The following is a 27,432-nucleotide window of genomic DNA, read 5'->3' as shown; positions in this document are numbered from 1 at the left end:
AAAGCGACAGCTGGAAGGATTTTTTTTTTTTGCTTTTTTTTTTTTTTGGTGTGTTTGCTCTTCCTAAAGGAGAAGAAGTTGCCTTTCCCCCCGGGAAGGGAGGTGACCAAACTTCCAGCCTGCCCAGGAGAACCTCCCTCCCTTCCCGAAGGGAATCCCGGCTCCCAAATCCCTCCCGGGACACCCGCAGCGCTTCAAAAGAAGCTCTGGAGTCAGCAGGAAGCGGGGTGGGACAGCGGGGAGCCCCGCGGAACCGGTCGGGGCGGCTCCCGCAGCCGGGACACCGGGAAAAGGAGTTAAAAAATAACCGGGAAAGAGGCGGCAGAGCCTGCCGGGGGTGGGGACAGCGGCTGGGGACACATTCCTGGGACTGGACCCCAATTGCTGGGGATGGGGACACTCCTGAGGGGGACAGGACCCCCAGACCGGTTCGGGATCCCACTCCAAAAACCGGACCCTCGTTACCGGGACAGCACCCCCAGACCGGTTCGGGATCCCACTCCAAAAACCGGACCCTCATTACCGGGACAGCACCCCCAGACCGGTTCGGGATTCCACTCCAAAAACCGGACCCTCATTACCGGGACAGCACCCCCGTTCCTGGAACAGCACCCCCAGACCGCTCCGGGATGCCGCCCCCAACCCCAGACCCCCCCCCAGCACAGAGCCCCGGTCCCGGAGCAGCCCCAGCCCAGCCAGGCCTCCCCGCCCGGGGGTCCCCGCCGCCCCCGCGGGGCTGAGCCCCCTTCACCCGGGAGGGGCCGCGGGGTCCGAGCCCGAACAAAGGGGCGCGGGCGGGTTTGGGTTGGGGGGCGGCAGGCGCGGCCCGGCCCCGCTCCCGGTGCACGTGGGGCGCGGTACCACGTGCGGGCAGCGGCGGCGGCCGCGCGGGGCCGGGCCCCGCCGGGACCGGGGGGGTCGCGCACACCGGGACCGGGATGAGGGGGGGGAAGTCACACCGGGACACGGTGAGGGGGTCGCGACCCCCGCCCCCCAGCCCCAAACAGCGTAACCCAGCCCGTGAGGGGATCCCAACCCGGGGGTCTCGCACCGGGGGCCGCTCAGGCCCCGCCGCTCCCCCCTCAGCGCTCCCCCCGCGCCCTCCCCGCCACCCCGCCCCGGCCCGCGGCCCGCACTCACGGTTGGCGATGTCCCCCCCCATCTTGTACTTGGTCACCACCAGGTCCTCGGCGATGGTGAGCTCGTTGGCCTCCTCCTCGCCCGACATGGTGGGAGCCCCGCCGAGCCCCCCGGAGCCCCCCGGGCCTGCTGGAGCCCCCCCCGCCCGGCGCTGAGGAGCCCCCGGGACCGCGAGCCGGAGGCGCGAGCAGGGCAGAGCGCGGGCTCCGCGCGGCGCACGCTGGGAACGCGAGTCCTGCCCGCCCCCTGGACTACAACTCCCGGCTGCCCCCGCGCGCAGAGCCCCGGACGGGTGTGTGCCTCTCGCCGTGGACTACAACTCCCGGAATGCAGCGCGGCTCCCGCGAGAGGAGGCGGGGTGGGAGAACGGAAGCTGCGCGAGGGGGGTGATGGGGAATGTAGGCGGATGGAGGGAACGGGAGAGGAAGAGGCGGGTGCGGAATTTCGGCACCGGGACCGGTCCCTGCTGTGTCCGGACCACTGGACTCATTTACCGGTGCCACGGTCCCAACCCCGGTGCTCCCCTCGACCCCGGGTCAAGCCCCCCCGGTCACTGCCCCGGGGCTGTCGCTGTCTCCGGTTCACGGTTCCGATCCCCCGCTCGGTGTTGCCCCCACGACCAGCCCCCCCCAAATCTCAGCCCCGACGCTTTTTATTCAAATTCCTTTATTTTCACTCTCCCGCCACCCCCGGGGCCGGGGGCGATCCCTGAGATCCCCCCACAACCCGGGCAGCCCCCGAAAAACCGGGGGAAACACCCCAAAAAGGGATCGCGGGGGTCCCCCCCTGACCTCGGGGGAGGGGGGACACCCCCAAACCTTCACTCAGCAGGGAATGGGAAAACCTGAAAATGAGTCTGGGGTCCTTCAGAAATCCCGTCTCACCTCGTCTGTTGCTCTGGGCGGGGACCCCTGGACCCCCAGAGACCCCAGACCCCCCCAGGGATTTGGGGAGCACCTTCAGTGATTGGGGGAAAGAAACGATGGGAAGGGGATGCAGGGGGATCCAGGGGAGATCCAGGGGGTCTCCACCGCCCCCTCCCCACCTCGGCATGCTCAGACTCTTCTCCCCACAACCCAAAAAAAATGGGGGGGAGGGCACAAAATCCCCCAAAAGAGCTGAGACCCCCAAATCCCCTCCCTAACCCCGCTGCAGCTCATCCCCCACGAGCGCGGGGGGGGGATCCTTCATATCAACACGAACCCCCCGATTTGAGGGGGGGTCCTAAGGTGGGTGAGGGGGGGGGGTCCCCCTACGTCCGCTGAGCATCGGCCTTGGCGAAGAGGCGGCTGTGCCAATAATCGGGATTATCGAAGGCGCAGTCCGAGGCTTCCAAACTCCGCAGGGGCTTCATGCCGGGGGCGGGGGGGCTGCGGCAGCCGGGGCAGCGCGGCCTCAGCACCGCCTCCATCTCCTCGTAACCCTGCTCCTCCTCTCGGGGGGTCGCGGGGGGGTCCCCCGCCCTCATATCGGTGTAGCCGTGGTGCCTGGGGGGTCCCTCGGTGCCCAGCGAGCGGCTGAGCCGCGGTTGTTTGTTCATGTATTCGTAATCTTCTTCTTCGTCCTCTCCTTCATCATCCTCGGCGTCGTCACCTGGCGTTGTCCCCCCCCCACCTCGGGTTTGGGGTCCCCCCGGTTCGGAGCCCACCTCCATGTATTCGTAGCCCAGCTCTTCCAGCGAGGCTGGCCGGGGTTGGGGGGCTCGGGGGGCGCCCCCCGCCCGCCGGTTCATGTACTCGTACTCCTCCTCCTCCTCGTCCGGCCCCGCGGGGTCTGTGTCTGCAGGGGAGGGGGCGTCACGCACCGGCCAGAGCCCCCCCGACCCTCGGTTTGAAGGGTGGGGGCTCAGCCCAGCCCGAAATTCTAAATGATCGCCCCCCACCCACCCAAAGCCTGGACCCCCCAGAATCACGGAGACCCCAAACCCCGAAGGATGAGACCCCCACCCCAAAAACGGGATGGAGCAGCTAGAGCCGCAGGAGACCCCAACCCCAAACCCTGCGAGATGGGACCCCCCCCCCCCCAAGGACCCCCATAAATGGGGGGGAGCACCCAAACCCAATCCAGCGGGACAGAACCCCCCTCCCCAAGACCCCCAAGGACGGGGGGAGCCCCAAAACCCAATTCAATGGGATGGGACCCCCTTCCCCAAGACCCCAAAGGATGGAGGGAGCCCCCAGACCCAATCCAGCAGAACAGAGACCCCCCCCCAAGACCCCCCGAGGACAGGAAGCCCCCAGACCAAATCCAGTGGGACAGAACGCCCCCTCCCCAAGACCCCCATGGATATGGGGAGCCCCCAGACTCGATTCAATACAACAGGACCCCCCTCCCCAAGACCCCCAAAGATAGGGGGAGCCAACAGACCCCATCCAAAGAGACAGGACCCCCCCCCCCCCCAATACCCCAACGGACGGGGGAAGCCCCCAGACTCGATTCAATAGGACAGGATCCCCCCCTCCCCAAGACCTCAAAGGATGTGGGGAGCCCCCAGACCAAATCCAGCAGAACAGAGCTCCCCCTCTCCAAGACCCCCCAAGGACAGGAAGCCCCCAGACCCAATCCAGTGGGACAGAACGCCCAAGACCCCCACGGATGTGGGGAGCCCGCAGACTCGATTCAATGGCACAGGACCCCCCCCCCCCACCTCGGAGGGCGCAGTTGGGGGTCACGTAGCCGTTGGGGTCCTCCTCGCTGCCCTCGGAGCTGGGGGGCGGGGGCGGGAAGCTCTCGCGCTGGGACAGGTAGGCGCTGTCCCCCCGCGAGCGGAGGCTGCGGCAGAGGCTCCCGCCCAGCGACCCCCCCTCACCCAGCTCCAGCTCCGAGGCGGTGCCGCGACCCTCGGATGACTCAGACACCGTCCGGCCCAGGGACTCCTGCCGGCTGCGCCGCGGGGGCCGCGACCCCCCGGGCTGGGGAGAGCGGGGGTCAGGGGGGCACCCCAAACCTGCCTGGGACCCCAAACCTGCCTGGGACCTCCCGGGCTGGGGAGAGTGGGGGTCGGGGGGGACCCCAAATCTGTCCTGGGACCCCAAACCTGCCTGGGACCCCAAACCTACCTCGGACCCCAAATTTGCCCCAGGACCCCCCAGCCTGGGGACAGCAGGGATGAGGGGGACAGCCCAAATCTGCTCTGGGACCCCAAACCTGTCCCGGGACCCCAAACCTGCCCTGGGACCCCATCTCGAGGGACACTGGGGGTCGGGGGTGATCCCAACCCTGCCACCTCCCCCCTCCTGGGACCACCCCCACCCCGAGGGACCCCTGCAGACCCCTCCCCCCTTCCTGCCACCCTTCACGGCCACCCCTGTCACCCCTTTGTGTCCCCACTCTGGCACCCCATGGTGGCCCCCCAGAGCCCCCCCCAAGCCCCCCGAGCCCCCCGAGCCTCGGTACCTGTCGGGGGCAGCCCAGGCCCGGCTGGTTCATGGGGATGTACCCGGCGGGGGCGCTCAGCAGGCTGGGGCTCTGCGGGGACACGGGGACACGGGGCTGGCACCGCGGGGACACCGCGGGGACACCACAGGAACACGGTGACAGAGGGCTGGCACGCGGGGACATAACGGGGACACGGGGACAGAGGGCTGGCACCGCGAGGACACCACGGGGACACCGTGGGGACACCACGGGGACACCGCGGGGATATAACGGGGACACGGGGCTGACACCGCGGGGACCCTCCCAGCCCCCTGAGCCCCCTAAACCCTCCCAAAGCCCCCCCGAGCCCCCTGAGCCCCCCGAGCCCCCCTGAGCCCCCTGAGCCCCCTGTCGCCCCCCAGCCCCCTGAGCCCCCCGAGCCCCCTGTCGCCCCCCAGCCCCCTGAGTTCCCCGAGCCCCCCGAGCCCCCTGTCGCCCCCCAGCCCCCTGAGTCCCCCGAGCCCCCCTGAGCGCCCCAGCCCCCTGAGTTCCCCGAGCCCCCCGAGCCCCCTGTCACCCCCCAGCCCCCTGAGTCCCCCAAGCCCCCCGAGCCCCCCAGCCCCCCGAGTTCCCCGAGCCCACCGAGCCCCCTGAGTCCCCCGAGCCCCCCGAGTCCCCCGAGCCCCCCGAGCCCCCCCAGCCCCCGGGGGTCTCACCCGGGCGCAGCTGCCCCTCGGGCGCTGCGGGTACAGCCCCGGCGAGAGGCCGAAGGGCAGCTCCAGCTCCTCCTCCTCCTCCTCCAGCTCCAGCGTCTCCACCTCGTCCAGCTCTTTGTCACTGAGGGTGGGGGGCTCGGCGGGGGGCGCGGCCCCGCTCTCCTGCTGGGGAGGGGGCGGGTCAGGATTGGGGGGCTCGGGGTTTGGGGGGGCTCACCTTGATCACCAGGTATGGGAAGGGGGGTTTGGGGGGTCTGGGGGTGTCTGGGGGGCTCTGGAGGAGCTCACCTCGATCACCAGGGGGATCCTGGGTCAGGTTTGGGGGGTTTAGGGGTCTCTGGGGGGGTTTGGGGTTCTCTGGAGGGCCTCACCTTGACCACCAGGTGTGGGGGGTCCCGGGTCAGGATTAGGGGGTTTGGGGGGGGTCTGGGGTGTTTGAGGGATCTGGGGGGGGCTCGCCTCGATCACCAGGGGGGTCCTGGGTCAGGTTTGGGGGGGTCTATGGGTCTCTGGGGGGCTCATCTTGATGACCAGGTAGTTAGGGAGGTCTGGGGGGGGGGGGGTCTTGGGGTTTGGGGGGCCTACCTTGATCACCAGGGGGGTCTGGGGGGGGGTTCAGGAGGATGGGGGCCTACCTTGATGACCAGGTAGCTCAGGGGGGTCTGGGAGAGTTCAGGGGAGTCTGGGGGGGTTCAGGAGGATTTGGGGGCTTTGTGAGGGCGTTCAGGAGGATTTGGGGGCTCACCTTGATGACCAGGTAGCTCAGGAGGGTCTGTGAGGGTTCAGGGGGGTCTGGGGGGGTTCAGGAGGATTTGGGGGCTCACCTTGATGACCAGGTAGCGCGGCGGGTCCCGCGCCATGCGGGTGAACTCGTTGGCGAGCTCCTTGAAGGTGGGGCGGATGTTCTCATCGATCATCCAGCCTGGGGGGACGGGGGACACGGTCAGGGGGTGGGGACACGGCAGGGACACGGCCCCGGGATTGGGGACACGGCCAGGACCGCCCCTGGGGACAGGGAAGGAGCTGGAGCTCCCATGGGAATGGGGACAAGGATGGGGACAGGGATGGGGACAGGGACAGGAGCTGGCCCCGAGGACAGGGACGCGGGCAGGACCCTGCCTGGGGGTGGGGACAGCAGCAGGAACATGCCACAGGGATGGGGACAGGAATGGGACCCTCCTGGGAATGGGGACAGCTCTGGGGACCCCATCCCGCTCTGGGGACATCCCTGGGGACAGCAGCAGGACCCCGCCCAGCCCTGGGGACAGCTCTGGGGACAGCAGCAGGACCCCGTCCAGGGTGGGGACAGCTCTGGGGACCCCGCCCAGCCCTGGGGACAGTTCTGGGGACAGCAGCAGGACCCCGTCCAGGGTGGGGACAGCTCTGGGGACCCCGCCCAGCCCTGGGGACAGTTCTGGGGACAGCAGCAGGACCCCGCCCAGCCCTGGGGCCGCCCCCCACTCACATTTGACCATCACCATGTAGACGTCGATGGTGCAGATGTGCGGCTGCGAGAGGCGCTCGCCCTTCTCCAGCAGATCGGGCACCTCGGCCAGGCGGATCCCCGCGTAGGGCTCGGCCCCGAACGTCATCATCTCCCACAGCGTCACCCCTGGGGACACAGCGTGACACCGGGACACCGGGACAGCGCGGGGACACGGGGGACACGGGGGGACACGGGGGGACACCGGGGGAGACACCAGGAGACACCGAGAGACACCAGAGGACACCAGCGGGGACATGGGGGGACACCGGGAGACATGGAGGGACACGGGGGACACCGGGAGACACCGGGAGACACTGGGGGACACCGGGTGCACATGGAGGGACACCGGGTGCACATGGAGGGACACCGAGAGACACCGGGAGGGACAAGGGGGACACCGGGGGACACCAAGGGACACCGGGAGGGACACCGAGGGACATCGAGAGACACCGAGGGACATCGCGGGGGGACAAGGGGGACACCGAGGGACACCGGAGGGGCACAGGAGGGACAAGGGGGACACGAAGGGACACCGAGAGACACCGGGAGGGAAAAGGGGGACACGGGGGACACCGGGAGGGACAAGGGGGACACCGCTGGACACCAGAGGGACACTAGGGGACACCAGGAGACACCGAGGGACACCAGGGGACACCGGGGGGGGGCAAAGGGAACACCGGGGGACACCGGGGGAGGCAAGTGGAACACCGTGGGACACCGGGGAGGACAGAGGGGACACCGGGGGACACTGAGGGACATCGAGAGACACCGCGGGGGACACGGGAGAAACCGGGGGGGAAACGGGGGGGGATACAGGCGACACCGGGAGACACTGGGGGACACCGGGTGCACACGGAGGGACACCGAGAGACACCGGGAGGGACAAGGGGGACACGGGGGGACAGCGGGGACACGGGGCTGAGCTCACCGTAGCTCCAGACGTCGCTCTGGTGCGTGTACTTGCCGAAGTGGATGCTCTCCAGCGCCATCCACTTGATGGGGGTCTGCGGGAAATGGGGCGGTGGGACACGGGGGGAGGGGACACGGGGGGGGAGGGGACACGGGGACACGGCGGGGACACGGCGGGGAGGGGACACGGGGGGGTGAAGGATGGGGAGAATAGAGGGGGTGGGATTCGGGGAGAGGGATTTGGGGAGTCAGGGTGGGGGACACGGAGGGAATGGGACATCCCTGGATGATGGGGACATAGGGGTGGGATTTGGGGGGTCCCAGGGGCACAAAACAGGTGACATTTGTGGGGTCCCAGGGGTGCAGAGTGGGTGACACAGAGGGGATGGGGACACCCCTGAGCTCTGGGAACACTGGGGAAGGGATTTGGGGGGTCAGAGTGGGTGACACAGAGGGGATGGGGACACCCCTGAGCTCTGGGAACACTGGGGAAGGGATTTGGGGGGTCAGAGTGGGTGACACAGAGGGGATGGGGACACCCCTGAGCTCTGGGGACACTGGGGAAGGGATTTGGGGGGTCAGGGTGGGTGACACAGAGGGGATGGGGACCCCCCTGAGGTCTGGAGACACTGGGGATGGGATTTGGGGGGTCTCAGTGGTGCAAGACAGGTGACATTTGTGGGGTCCCAGGGGTGCAGGGTGGGTGACACAGTGGGGGTGGAGACATCCCTGAGCTCTGGGGACACTGGGGAAGGGATTTGGGGGGTCAGGGTGGGTGACACAGAGGGGATGGGACACCCCTGAGCTCTGGGGACACTTGGGATGGGATTTGGGGTGTCCCAAGGATGCAGAGCAGGTGATACAGGTGGCATTTAGGGGATGCCCCCACCTTGACCTCGTTGTAGAAATACTTTTTGTCATCAGGGTAGAGCAGGTCAGCGATTCCAAAATCAGCCACCTGCACCTGGCTGGGAGACTTGAGCAGAACATTCCTGGCAGCCAGGTTCCTGTGCACCATCCGGTGCTCCTCCAGATAATACATCCCCTAAAAAAATTGGGGATCTGAAGGTGGGTTTTGGTCTTTTCTGTATTTGTTATTTATTTATTTTGATCTTTTCTGTATTTCTTGTTTATTTTGTATATTTATTATGTGTATATTATATGGATTCAGGTAGTACATCCCCTGAAAAAAATGGGATCCAGCAGAAATGGAGCAGAAGGAAACACCCCAAAACCCTTCACTGTGTCTGACTCCCAATTTTTAGAACCAGGGAAAGTCCCTTAATTGTGTCTGATTCCCAATTTTTAGGACCAGAGAAACACATCAACAGGAAACTCTCCCAAAACCCTTCACTGTATCTAACTCTCAATTTTTAGGACTGAGCCAGACACCAGCAGGTAACTCCTCAAAACCCCTCCCCATGTCTGATTCCCAGATTTTAGGACCTGAGAAAGTCCCTTAACTGTGTCTGATTCCCAATTTTTAGGACTGAGCAAGACACCAACAGGACACTCCCCAAAACCCTTCACTGTGTCTGATTCTCAGTTTTTAGGACCAGGGCAAGAACAAAGCAGGACACTCCCCCAAAACTCTTCCCCATGTCTGACTCCCAATTTTTAGGATCGAGAAAGGCACTCACAGGTAACTCCCAAAAATCCTTCCCTGTGTCTGATTCCCAATTTTTAGGACTGAGAAAGGCACCAGCAGTAACTCCTCAAAACCCTTCCTCGTGTCTGATTCCAAATTTTTAGGATCAGAGAAACACATCAACAGGAAACTCCCCAAAACCCTTCACTCTGTCTAACTCCCCATTTTAGGACTAGAACAAGACACCAGCAGGTAACTCCTCAAAACCCTTCCTCATGTTTAATTCCAAAATTTTAGGACCAGAGAAAGTCCCTTAACTGTGTCTGATTCCCAATTTTTAGGACTGAGCAATACACCAACAGGTAACTCCCCAAAGCCCTTCACTGTGTTTGACTCCCAGGTTTTAGGAACAGAGAAATTAATTGTGTCTGATTCCCAATTTTTAGGACTGAGCCAGACACCAGCAGTAACTCCCCAAAACCCTTAATTGTGTCGGATTCCAAATTTTTAGGACCAGAACAAGACACCAGCAGTAACTCCCCCAACCCCTCCCCGTGCCCGTCTCCCCATTTTTAGGACTAGAACAAGACACCAACAGGTAACTCCCCAAAACCCTTCACTCTGTCTAACTACCCATTTTTAGAACTAAAACAAGACACCAGCAGGTAACTCCCCAAAACCCTTCCTCGTGTGTGATTCCAAAGTTTTAGGACCAGAGAAAGTCCCTTAACTGTGTCTGATTCCCAATTTTTAGGACTGAGCAATACACCAACAGGTAACTCCCCAAAACCCTTCACTCTGTCTAACTCCCCATTTTTAGAACTAGAACAAGACACCAGCAGGTAACTCCCCAAAACCCTTCACTGTATCCGACTCCCCATTTTTAGGACTAGAACAAGACACCAGCAGGTAACTCCCCAAAACCCTTCCTCATGTATGATTCCAAATTTTTAGGACCAGAGAAACACATCAACAGTAACTCCCCAAAACCCTTCACTGTATCCGACTCCCCGTTTTTAGGACTGAGCCAGACACCAACAGGTAACTCCCAAAAACCCTTCACTGTATCTGACTCCCCATTTTTACGACTGAGCCTGACACCCCCAGTAACTCCCCCCACCCCTCCCCGTGCCTTCCCCCCCGTTTTTAGGACTAGAACAAGACACCAACAGGTAACTCCCCAAAACCCTTCACTGTATCCGACTCCTCGTTTTTAGGACTGAGCCAGACACCAACAGGACACTTCCCAAACCCCTCCCCGCGCCTCCCCCGCGTTCTCCTCGCCGAGCTCGCCCCGCGGGCCCGCACTGACCTTGGCCACCTGCACGCACCAGTTGAGCAGCAGCTGCGGGCTGATGGAGCCGCGGTTCTTGCGCACGTACTCGAGCAGCGAGCCCAGCGGCAGCAGCTGCGTCACCAGCTGCAGCTGCGGGCCCGGGCAGATCCCCAGCAGCCGCACGATGTACGAGTGATCCAGGCTGCCGATGGCCAGCATGTGCTGGGGGGGCACGGTCAGAACCCGGGGGGCCACGGTCAGAACTCGGGGGGCACGGTCAGAACCCGGGGGGGCACGGTCAGAACCCTGGGGGGCCACGGTCAGAACTCGGGGGGCACGGTCAGAACCCGGGGGCCACGGTCAGAACCCTGGGGGGCCACGGTCAGAACTCGGGGGGGCACGGGGAGTGTCCCCGGGTTCGGGGGGAGACACATGGAGCGCCCCCGGAGCATTCCCAGAGCAACCACGGGTTCGGGGGAACACACACGGAGAGCCCCCGGGTTCGGGGGGACACATGGAGAGCCCCCAAACCCACACCCAGACCCAAGGGGACACACCCGGAGCGCCCCCGGGATCCAGGGGAGACACGCGGAGAGCCCCCCAGAGCAACCCCAGAGTGCCCGCGGGGTCGGGGGGACACACGGAGCGTCCCCAAACCCACCCCCAGACCCAGGGGGACACCTGGAGCACCCGCGGGATCCAGGGGGAGACACACGGAGAACCCCCAGAGCAACCCCGGAGCATCTCCGAGATTCGGGGGGAAACCCACAGCACCCCCAAACCCACCCCCAAACCCACCCCCAAACCCACCCCCAGACCCAGGGGGACACCTGGAGCACCCGGGGGGTCAGGGGGAGACCCACAGCACCCCCAAACCCACCCCTGGGATCCAGGGGGACACACGTGGAGCACCCCAGGATCCATGGGGAGACCCAGAGCACCCCTAAACCCACCCCTGGATCCAAAGGGACACCCTGAGGATCCCCAGAGCACCCCCAGATCCAGGGGGACACCTGGAGCACCCGGGGGTTCAGGGGGAGACCCACAACACCCCCAAACCCACCCCCAGACCCAGGGGGACACTCAGAGCACCCCTGGAGCCCCCCAAACCCCGGGGGGACCTCTGGAACCCCTCCACAAAACCCAGAGGGGACCCCCAGAGCACCCCAGGGCACCCCCAGCCCTTTCCTGGCCCTGGGGGGACCCCAGAACTCCCCAGAGCCCCCCAAAACCCAGCCCCTGGCCCCACAGGGTCCCCTGGAGCACCCCCAGAATTCCCTCAAACTCCCCCCCAGCCCAAAGGGAACCCCAAAATTCCCCCAGATCCCCCAGCACTCACGTCGGTGACGGCGTGGAAGGATTGCTGCCCGCTCCAGTCCTGGATCACCTTGATGCTCACCGGGATCTTGATGGAATCCCCGTCCGGGATCCAGATACCCTGCGGGGATTTATGGGATGGATGGGATCAGTGGGATCGATGGGATCAATGGGTTGGGGATGGGAAAGGATGGGATGGGATCACTGGGTTGGAATCACTGAGATGGAATCAATGGGACAGGATCAATGGGGTGGGATCAATGAGATCAATGGAATGAGATTTGAGATGGGATCAATGGGATCAATGGGATCAATGGGATCAATGGGATCAATGGGATCAACGGGATGGGACTTGGAATGGGGTTTGGGATGAGATTTGGGATGGGATCAGTGGGTTTAATGGGATGAGATTTGGGTTGGGATCAATAGGATTGGATTAATGGAATTTGGGATGGGATCAATGGGATTTGGGATGGGATTGGGATGGGATAAATGGGATCAATGGGATAGGATTTGGGATGAGGTTTGGGATGGGATCAATGGGATCAATGGGATGGGGTTTGGGATGGGATCAATGGGATCAATGGGATGGGGTTCGGGGTGGGATTTGGGATGGGATCAGCGGGATGAATGGAATGGGGTTTGGGATGGGATTTGGGATGGCCCCTCAGCCTCTCCCCAAAGCCCAAAGCCCACCTTGTGCACGGTGCCGAAGACCCCAGAGCCCAGCACCTTGAGACGCTTCAGCTCCGACTCCTTGAAGATCCGGGCCAGGACCTTGTTGGCTTTTTCACTGGGATCCAGCGGCTCCAGGCTCTGGGGGGACACGGGACAGGGACGGGAATGGGGACAGGGATGGGGACAGGGAAAGGGATGGGGACAGAACAGATGGGGATGCAGCAGGATGGGAACAGGAATAGGGATGGGGACAGGAATGGGCACAGGAATGGAGCAGGATGGAGACAAGGACAGGAAAGGGAACGGAAACAGGAACGGGGACAGTGAAAGAGAAAGGAACAGGGACATGGGCAGGGGTAGGGACAGGGACGGAACGGGAGCAGGGACAGGAACAGGAAAAGGGGACAGGGACAGCAGCACAGCAGGACAACAATGGAAAGTGACTGGGATGGAAGCAGAGATGCAGAGGGGCGGGGAGGGGGCTGGCCAGGGCCGGACACAGCTCCAGCGCGGCGGGACACAGGACCGGGCTGGCCCCCGCCCCCTGCCCCTCCCGCCATCCCGGGGCCGTTCCCGGTTCCTCCCAGTCCCTCCCGGTCCCACCCGCTTCCCCTCCCGGTCCCTCCTAGTCCCTCCCGCTTCCCCTCCCGGTTTCTCCCGTTCCTCCCGGTCCATCCCGGTTCCTCTCCCGGTTCCCGGCGCTGACCTCGCCCCGCTCCAGGTAGCGCCGCATGGCGCGTTTCTTCTGGATCTTCTTGCCGCGCCAGTAGAGCAGCGCCAGCAGCACCAGAGAGCACGAGAGGAAAACGGCCCCGACCACCATGACCGCGATCAGCGTCGGGGCGCGCCTGGGAACGGGAACGGGACCGGGAACGGGATAGGAATGGGAACGGGATAGGAATGGGATGGGAACGGGAACGGGATAGGAATGGGAACGGGATAGGGATGGGATAGGAACGGGAACGGGATAGGAACGGGAACGGGATAGGAATGGGATGGGAACGGGAACAGGAACGGGATGGGAACGTGAACGGGGGCGGGAATGGGAATGGGAACGGGATAGGGATGGCATGGGAACGGGAACAGGAACGGGAACGGGATAGGAACGGGAACAGGGGCGGGAACGGGAACGGGGGCGGAAATGGGATAGGAATGGGATGGGAACGGGATGGGAACGGGAACGGAGGCGGGAACGGGGGCGGGAACGGGAACGGGGACGGGATGGGAATGGGATAGGAACCGCAACGCAGGTAGGAATGGGATGGGAACGGGAACGGGACAGGGATGGAAACCGGATGGGAATGGGGATGGGAATGGGATGGGAATGGGGGCGGGAACGTGAACGGGACAGGAAGGGGGTAGGCATGGGGGCGGGAACGGGACAGGGATGGAAACGGGACCGGGATGGGAACGGGATGGGACAGGAACGGGATGGGGACGAGAAAGAGAAGAGGATGGGGATGTGGACAGGGACAGGATGGAAACAGGAATGGGAACGTGGATGGAGACAGGGACAGAAACGGGACCGGACCGGGATGGGAACAGGATGAAAATGGGGATGGGACAGGACAGGACAGGACGGGGACGGGAACGGGACAGGGATAGGGATGGGGATGGGGACAAGGACGGGCACAGGGTTAGGGTCCCCGTAGCCCCTCAGAGTCCCTGTAGCCCCTCGGGATGTCCCCACACCTCCCGGGATGTCCCCACACCTCCCTGGATGTCCCCGCACCCCCTGGGATGTCCCCAAACCCCCCAGGATGTCCCCACACCCCCCAGGATGTCCCTGTCCCCGCGGTACCTGGACACGGGCAGGGGGTCGCCCAGGCAGTCCCGCAGCAGCGGCCCCACACAGCTGTGGGGAGGGACACGGGGGTCAGCGGGGGAGGGACCCCCAGCAGAGACCCCAACTTGTGTCCCGCAGGGTCTCCAGACCCCCAACCTGCTCTAAATGATGTCTCAGACCCCTCAACATGCCCCCCGTGGGGTCCCCAGACCCCAAAATGCCCCCAGTGATGCCCTGGCACCCTCACCCTGCCCCAAACGATGCCTCAGGACCCCCACCCTTCTCCCTAAAGACATTTTGGGACCCCCACCCTTCCCTCTCTGGGGTCCTGGGAACCTCAACCCTTCTCCCAGTGGGGTCCTGAGCCCCCCACCCTGTCCCAAATGATGCCTCAGGACCCCCACCCTGTCCCAAATGATGCCTCAGGACCACCACCTTACTCTCCAAAGAGGTTTTGGGACCCCCAACCTGCCCGGGACCCCTCCTCCCTGCCCTCAGTGATGTCCCAGGACCCCCATCCTCCTCCCCAAATAAATTTTAGGACCCCCACCCTGCCCTTAACGATGCTCCAAGACCCCCACCCTCTCCTTAGTGACTCCTTAGGACCCCTACCCTGCTCCCCAAAGAGATTTTAGGACCCCCCCACCCATCCCCCGCCCCCCGCGCACCCCCGGGTGCAGTTCTCGTGGCAGGGGCGGCACTCGCGGCTCCCGTCCGGGTATTTGTAGATGGGGCCGCGCTCGCCCAGGACCCCGTCGGGACATCGCTCCACGCAGTGCGGCCCGTCGCGATAGTGAGCGCAGCGCGTGCAGGTGTCGGCGCCCTGGGGGGGGGACCGGGGGGGTGTGACAGGGCTGGGGACAGCGCGGGGACAGCGGGGACAGCGCGGGGGGGCCGTACCGAGCCGTTGCAGGTGGCGCCGCCGTCGATGCGCTCGCACTCCGGGTGGCACTCGGAGCATTCCCCGTCCTGAGAGAACTCGCGAGGGTCCCTGCGGGCGGCGGGGGGGGACACCGGGATCGCGATATGGCCGGGGGGGACACCGGGATTGCGACATGGCCGGGGGGGAGACACCGGGATCGCGATATGGCCGAGGGGGACACCGGGATTGCGATATGGCCGGGGGAGACACCGGGATCGCGACATGGCCGAGGGGGACACCGGGATCGCGACATGGCCGGGGGGGACACCGGGATCGCGACATGGCCGGGGGGGGGGTGGGCAGCGGGGCTGGGGGCAGCTGGGGGGCACCCTGATAGTTTGGGGTCACCCTGGGGTCCCAAAAGTGTCCATCTCCACCCCGGGGTCACCCTGAGAGTGTCCACCCCACCCTGGGGTCACCCTGGGGGTCCCAAAAGTGTCCACCCCACCCTGGGGTCACCCTGACAGTGTCCACCCCACCCTGGGGTCCCTCTTTCAGAGTCCATCACACCCTGGGACCCCTCCCCCCGCCCACCCCACTCCCCCTGCCCACCCTGGGGCTGATCTCCCACCCCACGACCCCATCCCAGTGCCCACCCAGGTGGGCTCCACACCCCCCGTGTCCCCCCCATGTCCCCGTGTCCCCCGTGCCCGCTGTGCCCCCCGTGCCCCCCATACCCTCTTTGTCCCCCCATGTCCCCGTGTCCCCCGTGCCCGCTGTGCCCCCCATGTCCCCCTGCCCTCTTTGCCCCCCGTGCCCCCCATACCCCCTTTGTCCCCCCGTGCCCCCCGTGCTCGCTGACCCCTCGGTGAAGCGGCAGGTGGACACGCAGACCCCCCTCCGGCTGTAGTAGCGGCAGGACAGGCACTGCCCGGGCCCCGGCCCCCAGCAGCCCTCGGCCGAGCACAGCGGGTCACAAACCTTCCCCTCTTGCTCTGCGGGGACAGCGGGGTCACCGCGGGCTGGGGGGTCACCCATGGGACCAGGGTGGGGATGGGGGTCACCCCCATGGGATCAGGGTGGGGCTGGGGGGTCACACCCATGGGATCAGGGTGGGGCTGGGGGGGTCCCTAGCTCTCAGAGGGACAAATGGGGGCTCGGGTCACTCTCGGGTCTCAATGCAGAATCTGGGGGTCACGGTGTCCCCCTCCCCAAGGGACAGATGGGGAGTCTCAATGTGAGGTCTGGGGGTGCCCAGGAGGTCCCGCGGGGGATCCCACTCCCTCTCCCCATGGGATGGATGGGGGGGTCTCAGTGCTGGATCTGGGGGTCTCAGTGTCCCCTCCCCATGGGAAGGATAGGGGGAGTTTTAATGCGGGGTCTGGGGGTCCCGGTGCCCCCTCCCCATGGGACAGACGGGGGTCACAATGCGGGGTCTGGGGGCGCCCAGCAGGTCCCGGAGGGGGTGGTCGCACTCCCCCTCCCTGCAGCAGGGACAGGGTCTCAGCGTGAGCTCCGGGGGTCCCCGTGTCCCCCTCCCCATGGGACAGACGGGGGTCACAATGCCGGGTCTGGGGGGGGGGTCCCGCGCCCCCTCCCCATCCCTGCGCACGCACGGCACTTGCTGCGGGGCCGGTTGTTGCGGATGTCGAGGTCGGCGCGGCTGCGGCTGAGGCGCGCCCAGTGCACGGTGTGCAGGAAGCAGAGCCGCCGGTTCTCCGTGATGTACACGCGGCCCGCGCTCACCTCCCGCAGCGAGCGCAGCCCCAGCGACGTCACGTTCTCGTTCTTCATGATCAGCAGCGAGAAACCGCGGCTGCGGGCGGGGGGAAAGGCGAGTTCGGGGAGCTGGGGGGGCTCCGGGAATCAGGGAATGTTCCGGGAATTGGGATGCTCTGGGAAACCAGGGGTGCTCCAGGAGCTGAGGGTGCTCTGGGAATTGAGGGGTGCTCTGGGGGTGCTCAGGAAGCAAAGAAATCCTCCGGGAATCGGGGGTGCTCCGGGAATTGGGGGTGCTCCGGGAATCGGGGGATGCTCTGGGGGTGCTCAGGAAGCCAGGAAATCCTCCGGGAATAGGGGGTGCTCCAGGAATCGGGGGTGCTTCGGGAATGGGGGCTGTTCCGGGAATCGGGGGTGCTCTGGGAATGAGGGGATGCTCTGGGGGTGCTCAGGAAGCCAGGAAATCCTCCGGGAATCGGGGATGCTCCGGGAATTGGGATGCTCTGGGAGCTGGGGGAGCTCCGGGAGTCGGAGAATGAGCCCAGAGTGAGGGAATGCTCCGGGAGCCCGGAGCTGCTCCTGGAACCGGGAGATGCTCCGCGAATCGGGGAATGCTCTAGGAGCTGGGAAATGCTCCGGGAGTGAGGGGATGCTCCGGGAGCTGGAAAATGCTCCGGGAGTGAGGGAATGCTCCGGGAGTTGGGAAATGCTCCGGGAGTGAGGGGATGCTCCAGGAGCTGCTCCGGCAGCCGGGGAATTGCTCCTGGAACCGGGGATGCTCCGGGAAATGATCCGGGAGGGGTGGAGGGGATGCGCCGATACCAGCAGGGATGATTTGGGAGCTGCTCCGGGAGTCGGGACATGAACCGGGAGCCGAGGGATGAACCGGGAACCGGGGGGATGCCCCGAGGAGGAAGAGACCCTCCCGGATACTCCAGGAGCTGCTCCGGGAGCCGGGGGAGGAGCTGGGAGGGAGGGAGAGGATCCAGGGAAAAGGACAAGGGGACAGGGAGAGCCGGGACGAGCAGGGATCCGGGGACCGGGGAGTGCGGGGATTGGGGAAAACTGGGAATTCGGGAATTGGGGAAAAGATAATTCAGGGATTGGAAAAAACAGGGAATTCGGGAAAACAGGGAATTCAAGGAGCAGGGGAAAAGGAATTCAGGGATTGGGGGAAATGGGGGATGCAGGAATACGGGAAAACAGGGAATTCAGGAATTGGGGAAAACGGGGAATTCAGGGATTGGGGAAAACGGGGAGTTCAGAATTAGGGAAAACAGAGAATTCAGGAATTGGGGAAAACAGGGAATTCAGGAATTGGGAAAAACGGGGAATTCAGGAATTGGGAAAAACGGGGAATTCAGGGGTCGGAGAAAACGGGGAGTTGAAGAATTAGGGAAAACAGGGAATTCGGGAATTGGGGAAAACAGAATTCAGGGGTCAGAGATGTTGGGAGAGGCAGGAATTGGGGAAAACGGGGAATTCAGGAATTAGGGGAAACGGGGGAGTTCAGGGATTGGGGAAAACAGGGAATTCAGGGGTCGGGGACGTCGGGGGAGTTCAGGGATTGGGGAAAACAGGGAATTCAGGGGTCGGGGATGCCGGGGAGGGGCCGGGACACGCGCCGGGGGCTCCTCACTTGTAGAGGCTCCGTCCCCCAATGGTCTCCAGGTTGGAGAAGACGCTGAAGTTGTGCATGTGCTTGGGCCAGGACTGGATGTTCAGGTACCCTGCGGGGACAGCGTGGGCTCAGCGCGTCCCGGGGGGGTTCCAGGGGGGTCCCAGCACCCCCAGCCCCGCTCCTCACCCGTGATCTCCCGCACGGTCCGGAACACGTTCAGCTTCTCCGGGTCCAGAGCCGAGATGTTGCGCCAGGGGTCCCTGTGAGGCCAGAGAGGTCAGAGGGGCTGGGCTGGGGTCTGCACCCCCCAAACCCCCCCTGAGCTCTCCCAGATCTCACCCCTGAACCCTCCAAGTTCCCATCCCTGAACCCCCCAAATCCCATCCCTGAACCCCCTAAACCCCCCCAAACCCCCCAAATCCCACCCCTGAACCCCCCAAATTCCATCCCTGAACCCCCTAAACTCCCCCAAACCCCCCAAATCCCACCCCTGAACCCCCCAAATTCCATCCCTGAATCTCCCAAATCCCACTTCTGAACCCCCCAAATCCCATCCCTGAACCCCCTAAACCCCTGCAAACCCCCAAATCCCACCCCTGAACCCCCCAAATTCCATCCCTGAATCCCCCAAATCCCACTTCTGAACCCTCCAAACCCCCCCTGAACCCTCTCAAATCCCACCCCTGAACCCCCCAAATCCCACCTCTGAACCCCCTAAATCCCACTTTGAATCCCCACTAAACCCCCCAAATCCCACACCTGAACCCCCCAAATCCCATCCCTGAACCCCCCAAATTCCATCCCTGAATCCCCCAAATTCCATTCCTGAACCTTCTAAACCTCCTCTGAACCCCCCAAATCCCACCCAGAACCCCCCAATCCCACCCCTCACCCCTCCAGGCCTGTGATGAGGAAGTCCAGGTTGCCCTGAACCCCCTGAATCCCCCCTGAACCCCTCCAATCCCACCTCTAAACCCCCCAAACCCCCACTGAACCCCCCCAAATCCCACTCAGAACCCCCCAAATCCCACCCCTCACCCCTCCAGGCCCGTGATGAGGAAGTCCAGGTTGCCCAGGATCTTGGTGCAGTTGATAAAGGTGTCGATGTTGCTGGAATCCACGGTCTGATATTTGCTGCCGGCTCCGGTGCCCTCACAGGCTGTGGGGGGTGGGCAGGGGGTTCAGTGGGGGGTCCCAGGACACCCCCAGCCCCCCCAGGACACCCCCAGCCCGCACCTTTGGGGCACAGCCCCGCGCAGGGCTCGCAGATCTTCAGCCCGTTCTTCTCCACTTCCATCTTGTCGTTGGGGCAGGCGCGCACGCACGAGCTCTGATCCACCACGAAATTATCTGCGGGACACCCCCGGGGTCACCTGAGAGACCCCAAAATCCTCCCAGGGACCCCCAAAACCCCCCAGATCCCGACTCACGGGGGCACTCCCGCACGCAGACCCCCCCGTACTGGTACTTGGTGTCGGGGTTGGGCTCCAGCTGGAAGGTGAGCTTGTTGTAGATGAGCGGCTGCGGGCACAGCGGGACGCACGAGCCGCTGTCGTTGAAGTGGCGGCAGGCCTGGGGACGGACAGACGGACATGGGATGGACAGATGGACACAGGGCAGGGATGGACACAGGGATGGACAGATGGACACAGGGATGGACACAGCCATAGGCACAGCGGGACGCACGAGCCGCTGTCGTTGAAGTGGCGGCAGGCCTGGGGACAGACAGACGGACATGGGATGGGCATGGGATGGACAGATGGACACAAAGATGGACAGATGGACACGGGTGGATGGACAGATGGATGGACACAGGGGTGGACAGTTGGGCACAGTCGCACAGACACATGGACAGGTGAACACAGGGGTGGACGGATGGACAGACGGACAGACGGACAGCAGCACGTATGAAGCAGTGGGTGCGCAGGGGATGGACAGACACACAGACAGACAGACAGACGGACAGACGGCACATACGAAGCAGTGCGTGCGCAGGGGATGGACAGACACACAGACACACAGACAGACAGACAGACGGACAAACGGACACACGGCACGTACGAAGCAGTGCGTGCGCAGGGGATGAACAGACACACAGACAGACAGACGGACAGACGGACACACGGCACGTACGAAGCAGTGCGTGCGCAGGGGATGGACAGACAGACAGACACACAGACAGACAGACAGACGGACACACGGCACGTACGAAGCAGTGCGTGCGCAGGGGATGGACAGACAGACACACAGACAGACACACAGACAGACGGACACACGGCACGTACGAAGCAGTGCGTGCGCAGGGGATGGACAGACAGACACACAGACAGACACACAGACAGACGGACACACGGCACGTACGAAGCAGTGCGTGCGCAGGGGATGGACAGACAGACACACAGACAGACAGACGGACAGACAGACAGACACACGGCACGTACGAAGCAGTGCGTGCGCAGGGGATGGACAGACAGACAGACACACAGACAGACAGACGGACAGACAGACAGACACACGGCACGTACGAAGCAGTGCGTGCGCAGGGGATGGACAGACAGACAGACAGCATGTACGAAGCAGTGCGTGCACAGGGGATGGACAGACACACACACAGACAGACACACAGACAGACAGACGGACAGACGGACACACGGCACGTACGAAGCAGTGCGTGCGCAGGGGATGGACACACAGACAGACAGACGGACAGACGGACAGACAGCACGTACGAAGCAGTGCGTGCGCAGGGGATGGACAGACAGACACACAGACAGACGGACAGACGGACAGACACACAGACAGACGGACAGACGGCACGTACGAAGCAGTGCGTGCGCAGGGGATGGACAGACAGACAGACACACAGACAGACGGACAGACGGCACGTACGAAGCAGTGCGTGCGCAGGGGATGGACACACAGACAGACACACAGACAGACACACAGACAGACAGACGGACAGACGGACAGACAGCACGTACGAAGCAGTGCGTGCGCAGGGGCCCCGTGCAGCCGCCCGCGCACTCCTCGTGGCAGCACTCGTTGGGCGCGCGGCCGAAGCAGCGCCCGTTGCACTGCGGGGCGCAGATGGTCTTGGTCACTGCGGGGACACGGGGGTCACCGGGGGTCACCGGGGGTCACCGGGGTCACTGGGGGTCAGGGGGGGGGTCCGGCCCACCCCCACCCCCACCCCCAGCCCCGTACCCACATTTCTGGCAGTCCTCGGGGCCCGGCCCCCAGCAGTGACCGCCGCAGCTCTCGTGGCACGGGGCACCTGGGGACAGCACGGGGGTCAGCACAGAGGGACCCCAAACACGGGGGGGAGCCCAAAGAGAACCCAAAAATAGGGGGGACCCCAAACACAGCAGTGACACCCTAAACCCAGGGGTCAGCTCAAACTCAGAGGTCAACCCCAAAGTGACACCAAACCAAGGGGTGATCCCAAACCCAGGGGTGACCCCAGAGGGACCCCAAACCCAGGGGTGACCCCAAACCCAGGAGCGACCCCAATGGAACCCCAAAAACAGGGTTCACTCCTAAACCCAGGGGTCACCTCAAACTAAGTGGTCACCCCAAAGTGACCCCAATGTGACCCTACAGCCACCCAAAACCCAGGGGTGACCCCAAACCCAGAAGCGACCCCAAAAACTCAGGACTCACCCCAAAGCTACCTCAAACCCTGGGGTGACCCTACACCCCCATTGTCCCCACACACAGCCCTGTCCCTGTCCCTGTCCCCATCCCTGTCCCCTCCCGTCCCCACGCACAGCCCTGTCCCCTGTCCCCTATCCCTGTCCCCTGTCCCCTCCCGTCCCCACGCACAGCCGTGCCCGTTGTCCCTCACGAGCGGCTCCAGCCGCGTGTCCCTCATGATGTCCCTCCACTCCACCGTGTCCACGTGGCAGAGCTGCGCGTTCTTCTCGATGTACACCCCCCCCGCCAGGATCTCTGCGCCACGGGTGACAGGGGTCACGGGGGGGTCACGGGGGGACAGCCCGCGACGTCCCCAGCTCCCCATGATGTCCCCACCCCCCCCATGTCCCCACCCTGCGGTGTCCCCACCCCACCATGTCCCCAAGCCCCACACGATGTCCCCAGCTCCCCACGCTGTCCCTCTCTTGCTGTCCCCTCCCCACGGTGTTCCCACACGTGCTGTGCCACCTCCCATGTTGTCCCTGCCCCCCGTGTCCCCACCCGTGCTGTCCCCCCGTGTCCCCATCCCCCGTGTCCCCTGTCCCCCCCGTGTCTCGCTGTCCCCCCATGTCTCCCCTTGTCCCCCCGTGTCTCCCCCATCCCCTCCATGTCCCCCCGTGCCCCCGTGTCCCCCCGTCCCCGTGTCCTCCATGTCCCGTGTCCCCCCGTGCTGTCCCTGTCCCCGTGTCCCCGTGTCTCCTGTCACCCCCGTGTCCCCCTCATGTCCCCCCCGTGTCTCTCCCGTGTCCCCTTGTCTCCCCCGTGCTGTCCCTGTGTCCCCCCCGTGTCCCCTCCGTGTCCCGCTGTCCCCCCATGTCTCCCCCATCCCCTCCATGTCCCCCCGTGCCCCCATGTCCCCGTCTCCCCTGTCCCCTTCATGTCCTCCCCGTGTCTCCCCCCTCCCCATCGTGTCCCCTTGTCTCCCCCGTGCTGTTCCTGTGTCCCTCCCTGTGTCCTCCGTGTCCCCGTGCCGCCCCCCACGTCCCCCGTGTCCCCGTGTCCCCCTGTCTCCGTGTTCCCCGTGTCCCCCGTGTCCCCGTGTCCCCGTGTCGCACCGGTGAGCTGGTTGAGCCGCAGCTGCCGCAGCGCCTGGGTGTTGTTGGGGTTGTAGTTGAGCAGCACGAAGAGCGCGAACCGCTCCTCGTAGAACTGCGTGCCGCGGATGACGCGCAGGTTCTGCAGCGGCAGCGCCGCGAACACGTTCATGGCGATCAGGATGTAGCCGGTCACCTCGCGGATGGTCTGCGGGAGGCAGGGTCAGGGGCGGCCACCGGGACAGGGTGGCCAGGTCACCTCTGAATCGGCCACAGGGCTGGCCACGGCCACGGGGATGAGGTGGCCAGGTCACCTCCAAACTGGCCATGTTCCCTAATGTAGTCCCTGTCCTCTCCAAACTGGCCATGTCCTGTACCTGGTGGCCACAGTCCCTGTCCTCTCCAAACTGACCATGTCCCCTTATGTAGTCCCTGTCCCTTCCAAACTGGCCATGTCCTCTCTTTGATGGCCATGGTCTCCATGGTGGCCAGGTCACCTCCAAACTGACCATGTCCCCTAATGTAGTCCCTGTCCTCTCCAAACTGGCCATGTCCTCTCTTTGATGGCCATGGTCCCCATGGTGACCAGATCACCTCCAAACTGGCCATGTCTTGCACCCATGGTCCCCATGTCACCTCCAAATTGACCACGTCCTCCCCCTGATGGCCACAGTCCCCATGTCCCCTCCAAATTGGTCGTGTCCTCCCCTTGATGGCCATAGCGCCCCACAGTGGCCACATGACCTCCAAACTGGCTGGCCATGGTCCCCATGTCCCCTCCAAACTGGCCATGTTCTCCCTTTGATGGCCACAGTCCCCATGGTGGCCATGTCCCCTCCAAACTGGCCAGCACATGGTGGCCATGGCCTCCCCTGGGTAGCCACAGCCAACTTCTCCATGGGCTCTCTGTCCCCTCCAAACTGGCCACACCCTGCACATGGTGGCCATGACTATGTCCTGCACCCATGGTGGCCACGTCCCCTCCAAACTGACCATGTCCTCCCTTTGATGGCCACAGTCCCCATGGTGGCCACGTCCCCTCCTAACTGGCCATGTCCTCCCTTTGATGGCCACAGTCCCCATGGTGGCCACGTCCCCTCCTAACTGGCCATGTCCTCCCTTTGATGGCCACAGTCCCCATGGTGGCCACGTCCCCTCCTAACTGGCCATGTTCTCCCTTGGCTCACTGCAGCAATGTCCCCTCTGTGGTCCCTGTCCCCCCGAGCTGGCCACGTCCCCCCCTCAGTGGGCACCCCCCGTGTGGCCCAGGGTCACCTGGAGGAAGGAGAGGTCCTGGCTGTGGTCGATGAGGACGATCTCCAGGTTGCCCATGACGATCTCGCAGTTGTTGTACATCTTGTGCAGGGTCTGGTACTGGTGCTGCGCGTCCCCGGTCACGCTCAGCCCGTTCAGCGTCCCCGCGCACACTGCGGGCAGCCAGGGTCAGCGGGGCCACCGGGGCCACCAGGGCCACCACAGCCACTGGGGCCATCACAGCCATTGGGGCCACCACGGCCACCAGGGCCATCATGGTCACCATGGCCATCACAGCCATCATAGCTACTGGGGCCACCAGTGCCATCTCAGTCACTGGGGCCACCAGGGCCACAATGGCCACCACGGCTACCAGGGCCATCACAACCACCAGGGCCACTGGGGCCACCACAGCCACCATGGTCACCAGAGCCACCGGGGCCACCAGCGCCATCACAACCACCGGGGCCATCACGGCCACCACAGCCACCAGGGACACCAAGGCCACCATGGCCACCATGTCCCCACCTCAGTGGCCCTGTCCCCTCCATGCCCCCACAGGGTCCCTGTCCCTTCCATGGTGTCCCCCACACACATCCCTGTCCTCTCCAAAGCGTCCCCCTGATGGTGTCCCTGTCCCCTCCACAATGTCCTTGTCCTCTCCACGATGTCCCTGTCCCACCACGATGTCCCTGTCCCCACCGCTCCCCACCGCCCCCAGCGCTGTCCCCGCCCCGGGCCCTCCCCCGTCCCGTCCCGTCCCGTCCCCTCCCCACGCCGCGCTGCCCGAACCGGCCGGGCGAGCCTTGCGCAAGGCGGGCGCCTCGGGCTCGGCCCCCCCGCCCCGCCACGCCCGCCCGGACTTCGGCCCCGCCGCCGCCCCGAGGGCCGGGCCCGGGACACCCCCGGCTCCGGGGGCGCGGGGTCCCCGCGGGGGCGCGGGGCTCGGTGTCCCCCCCCGCCCCGCTCTGTCCGTGGGCGCACAGAACCCGCTTTGTGCGCGGGGCCCCCTCCCCTGGCACCGCACAAAGCCGCGATTGTGGCGGGCGGGATTGAGGGGGGGGGGCTGAGCCCCCCAAACCGGGACCCCCGGGGGCACCGAGGGGTGCGGGGCCCCCCCAGAGCCGCAGACGTGACTCAGGCCCCGGCGCGGGGGGGGTTTGCGGTCAAAGGCGGCTTTGTGCGAACCGGGACCCTCCGGGGGCGGCGGCGGAGCTCGGGGCACGCACGGGCCGGGCCCCCCCGCCCCGGCCGGGCTATTTGAGCAGGGAAGGGGCTAAAAAAAGGTCCCAGCTGCGATGGCAGCGGCACGGGGAGGAGGGGGGGGGGGCCGGAACAGGGGTGTGCGACCCCCATGAAACCCCCCCGGGGTGTTGGGGGGCAGCATCCACCCGCTCCCAACGGGAAATCATTAACGGGGAATCATTAACGAGAGTCCCACGGGGGAATTTTGGGTGGTGCACCTGCCCGCGGTGAGGGTGGGTGGGGGGCGATGCTGGGGGTCCCCCCCCATTCCGCGGGCGCCGCGGCGGCGGCGGGACCGGGCGTTATCAGCGCGGGGCCCCGCTGGCAGCTCCGGCACGTCCCCGCTATCAGCCGCGTGCCACCGCGGCCCCCGCCGCCAGGAATAGCACCGGGGAACCGGGGGGGGGCACCGGGAGGGGCTCGGAGCGACCTCCTGCCCTCGGCCCCCGGCACAAAGGGGGCTGTGTGCGCCGGGCCCCGGCCCCGAACAAAGGGGGCTCTCAGAGACGGGGATTTGGGGGTGCAGAGTTAGGGCTGCTCCCCTCGCTGTCCCTGAGACCCCCGAGGTGTCCCTGAGACCCCCGAGGTGTCCCCGAGCCCCCCGATGTCCCCCGGTGCTCCCTCTCCCGCCGGGGGACCCGCAGCCCGTGGGTGGCACCCGAGGCGTCGCCGGTGGCACATGGAGCGAGGGGACACAGCGAGGGGTCCCCCCGTGTGCGACCCCCACCCCAGGCACCCCCCAGGTACCCCCCGGCACCGGCGGCGTTTTTGGGGTGACGCCGGCCCCACCTGCGCGTCCAGCCCTCGGTGTTTTTCCTTTGGGGATTGAAAAACAACTCCCGGGCGGCCGCGGCCCTTCCGGGGTGCCGGGGGTGCGGCGCGGGCAGGGCCGGGAGCCCGCCGGGGGTCCCCCCTGAAGGATCCCCCTCCGTCCCCCTCGGGGGTCGCGCCCGGATCCCAAAGGCATCGCCGGGACCCGGCCCCGCAGCCTAAAATTAGCCCGGGCAGCTGCGGGGCCGCAGGTGCCGAGCGCGGGAGGGGGAACCGGGAGCGCGACCGGGCCGGGGAGGGGGCAACGAGAACGGGACCGAACCGGGGAGGGGGCACCGAGCCCCGGAACTGACCCCCGGGAATGACCACCGAGCGTGGGACCGACCCCCGAGAGGCCACCGAGCCCGGGACCGAGTCCCGGAAAGGGACACCGAACCCGGCACCAAGCCCGGGAAGCGGCACCGAGCCCCAGCCCCGCCGGAGCCGCAGTCCCGGGGCCGTTTCGGTGCCGGTCCAGGTGATCCCGGAACCGTGGGTTCCCCTCCGGGACAGCGCCGGGGGAGCCCGGGACACCCCCACGGGCGGGAATTGCCGGGATTGGATCAGCGAGTCCGGTACCGGCGGAAACGGGACGGCGGCACCGCCGGGACCCCCGAGCGCTCCCCCGGTCGCCGCCCCTCCCGGGACCTCCGCGCGTTCCGGTGCTTCCCGGTTCCCCTTTGCCCGATCCCGCGGCGCAGCCCCGGTTCCGCCGGTACCGGTGCCGGTGCTCACCTGCCTGCGCGGAGCCGGGCGCGGGGGCGCGGAGCAGCAGCGGCAGCAGCAGCAGCAGCGCCCGGGGCCGCTCCCGGTGCCGGTGCGGCTCCATCGCGGCTCGCCGGTAGCGGCGGAGCGGAGCGTGCCCGGGAATGCACCTGGCGCGGGGCCGCGGGGCGGGCGGGGCCGGGCCGGGCCGGGCCGGGCGGGGCAGCGCCGGGATT

The 27,432-nt window shown here is 65.4% G+C and overlaps 1 protein-coding gene across 1 annotated transcript; it reads right to left on the bottom strand.

Annotated features, from left to right (window-relative positions):
* Positions 1 to 2,320: 2,320 nt before the first annotated feature.
* Positions 2,321 to 27,432, bottom strand: ERBB3 (erb-b2 receptor tyrosine kinase 3). The gene is made up of 28 exons (XM_079332964.1): positions 27,227 to 27,432; positions 24,458 to 24,609; positions 23,204 to 23,390; positions 22,278 to 22,403; positions 21,664 to 21,729; positions 21,437 to 21,555; positions 19,886 to 20,027; positions 19,692 to 19,805; positions 19,494 to 19,614; positions 18,642 to 18,715; positions 18,474 to 18,564; positions 16,732 to 16,931; positions 15,978 to 16,110; positions 15,154 to 15,244; positions 14,922 to 15,076; positions 14,269 to 14,322; positions 13,174 to 13,315; positions 12,486 to 12,605; positions 11,812 to 11,910; positions 10,509 to 10,694; positions 8,498 to 8,653; positions 7,628 to 7,703; positions 6,679 to 6,825; positions 6,038 to 6,135; positions 5,214 to 5,378; positions 4,537 to 4,608; positions 3,788 to 4,052; positions 2,321 to 2,919 (listed from the first exon to the last, which is right to left on the bottom strand). Exons 1-28 carry the CDS (start codon positions 27,318 to 27,320, stop codon positions 2,393 to 2,395), a joined length of 3,972 nt encoding a protein of 1,323 aa, XP_079189090.1. The 5' UTR covers positions 27,321 to 27,432; the 3' UTR covers positions 2,321 to 2,392.

The sequence above is a fragment of the Erithacus rubecula genome, assembly GCF_903797595.1.
Source record: "Erithacus rubecula genome assembly, contig: scaffold_653_arrow_ctg1, whole genome shotgun sequence".
Lineage (NCBI taxonomy): Eukaryota > Metazoa > Chordata > Aves > Passeriformes > Muscicapidae > Erithacus > Erithacus rubecula.
Note: the sequence above shows the minus strand (reverse complement) of the source record. Positions and strands in the feature narration are given on the sequence as shown.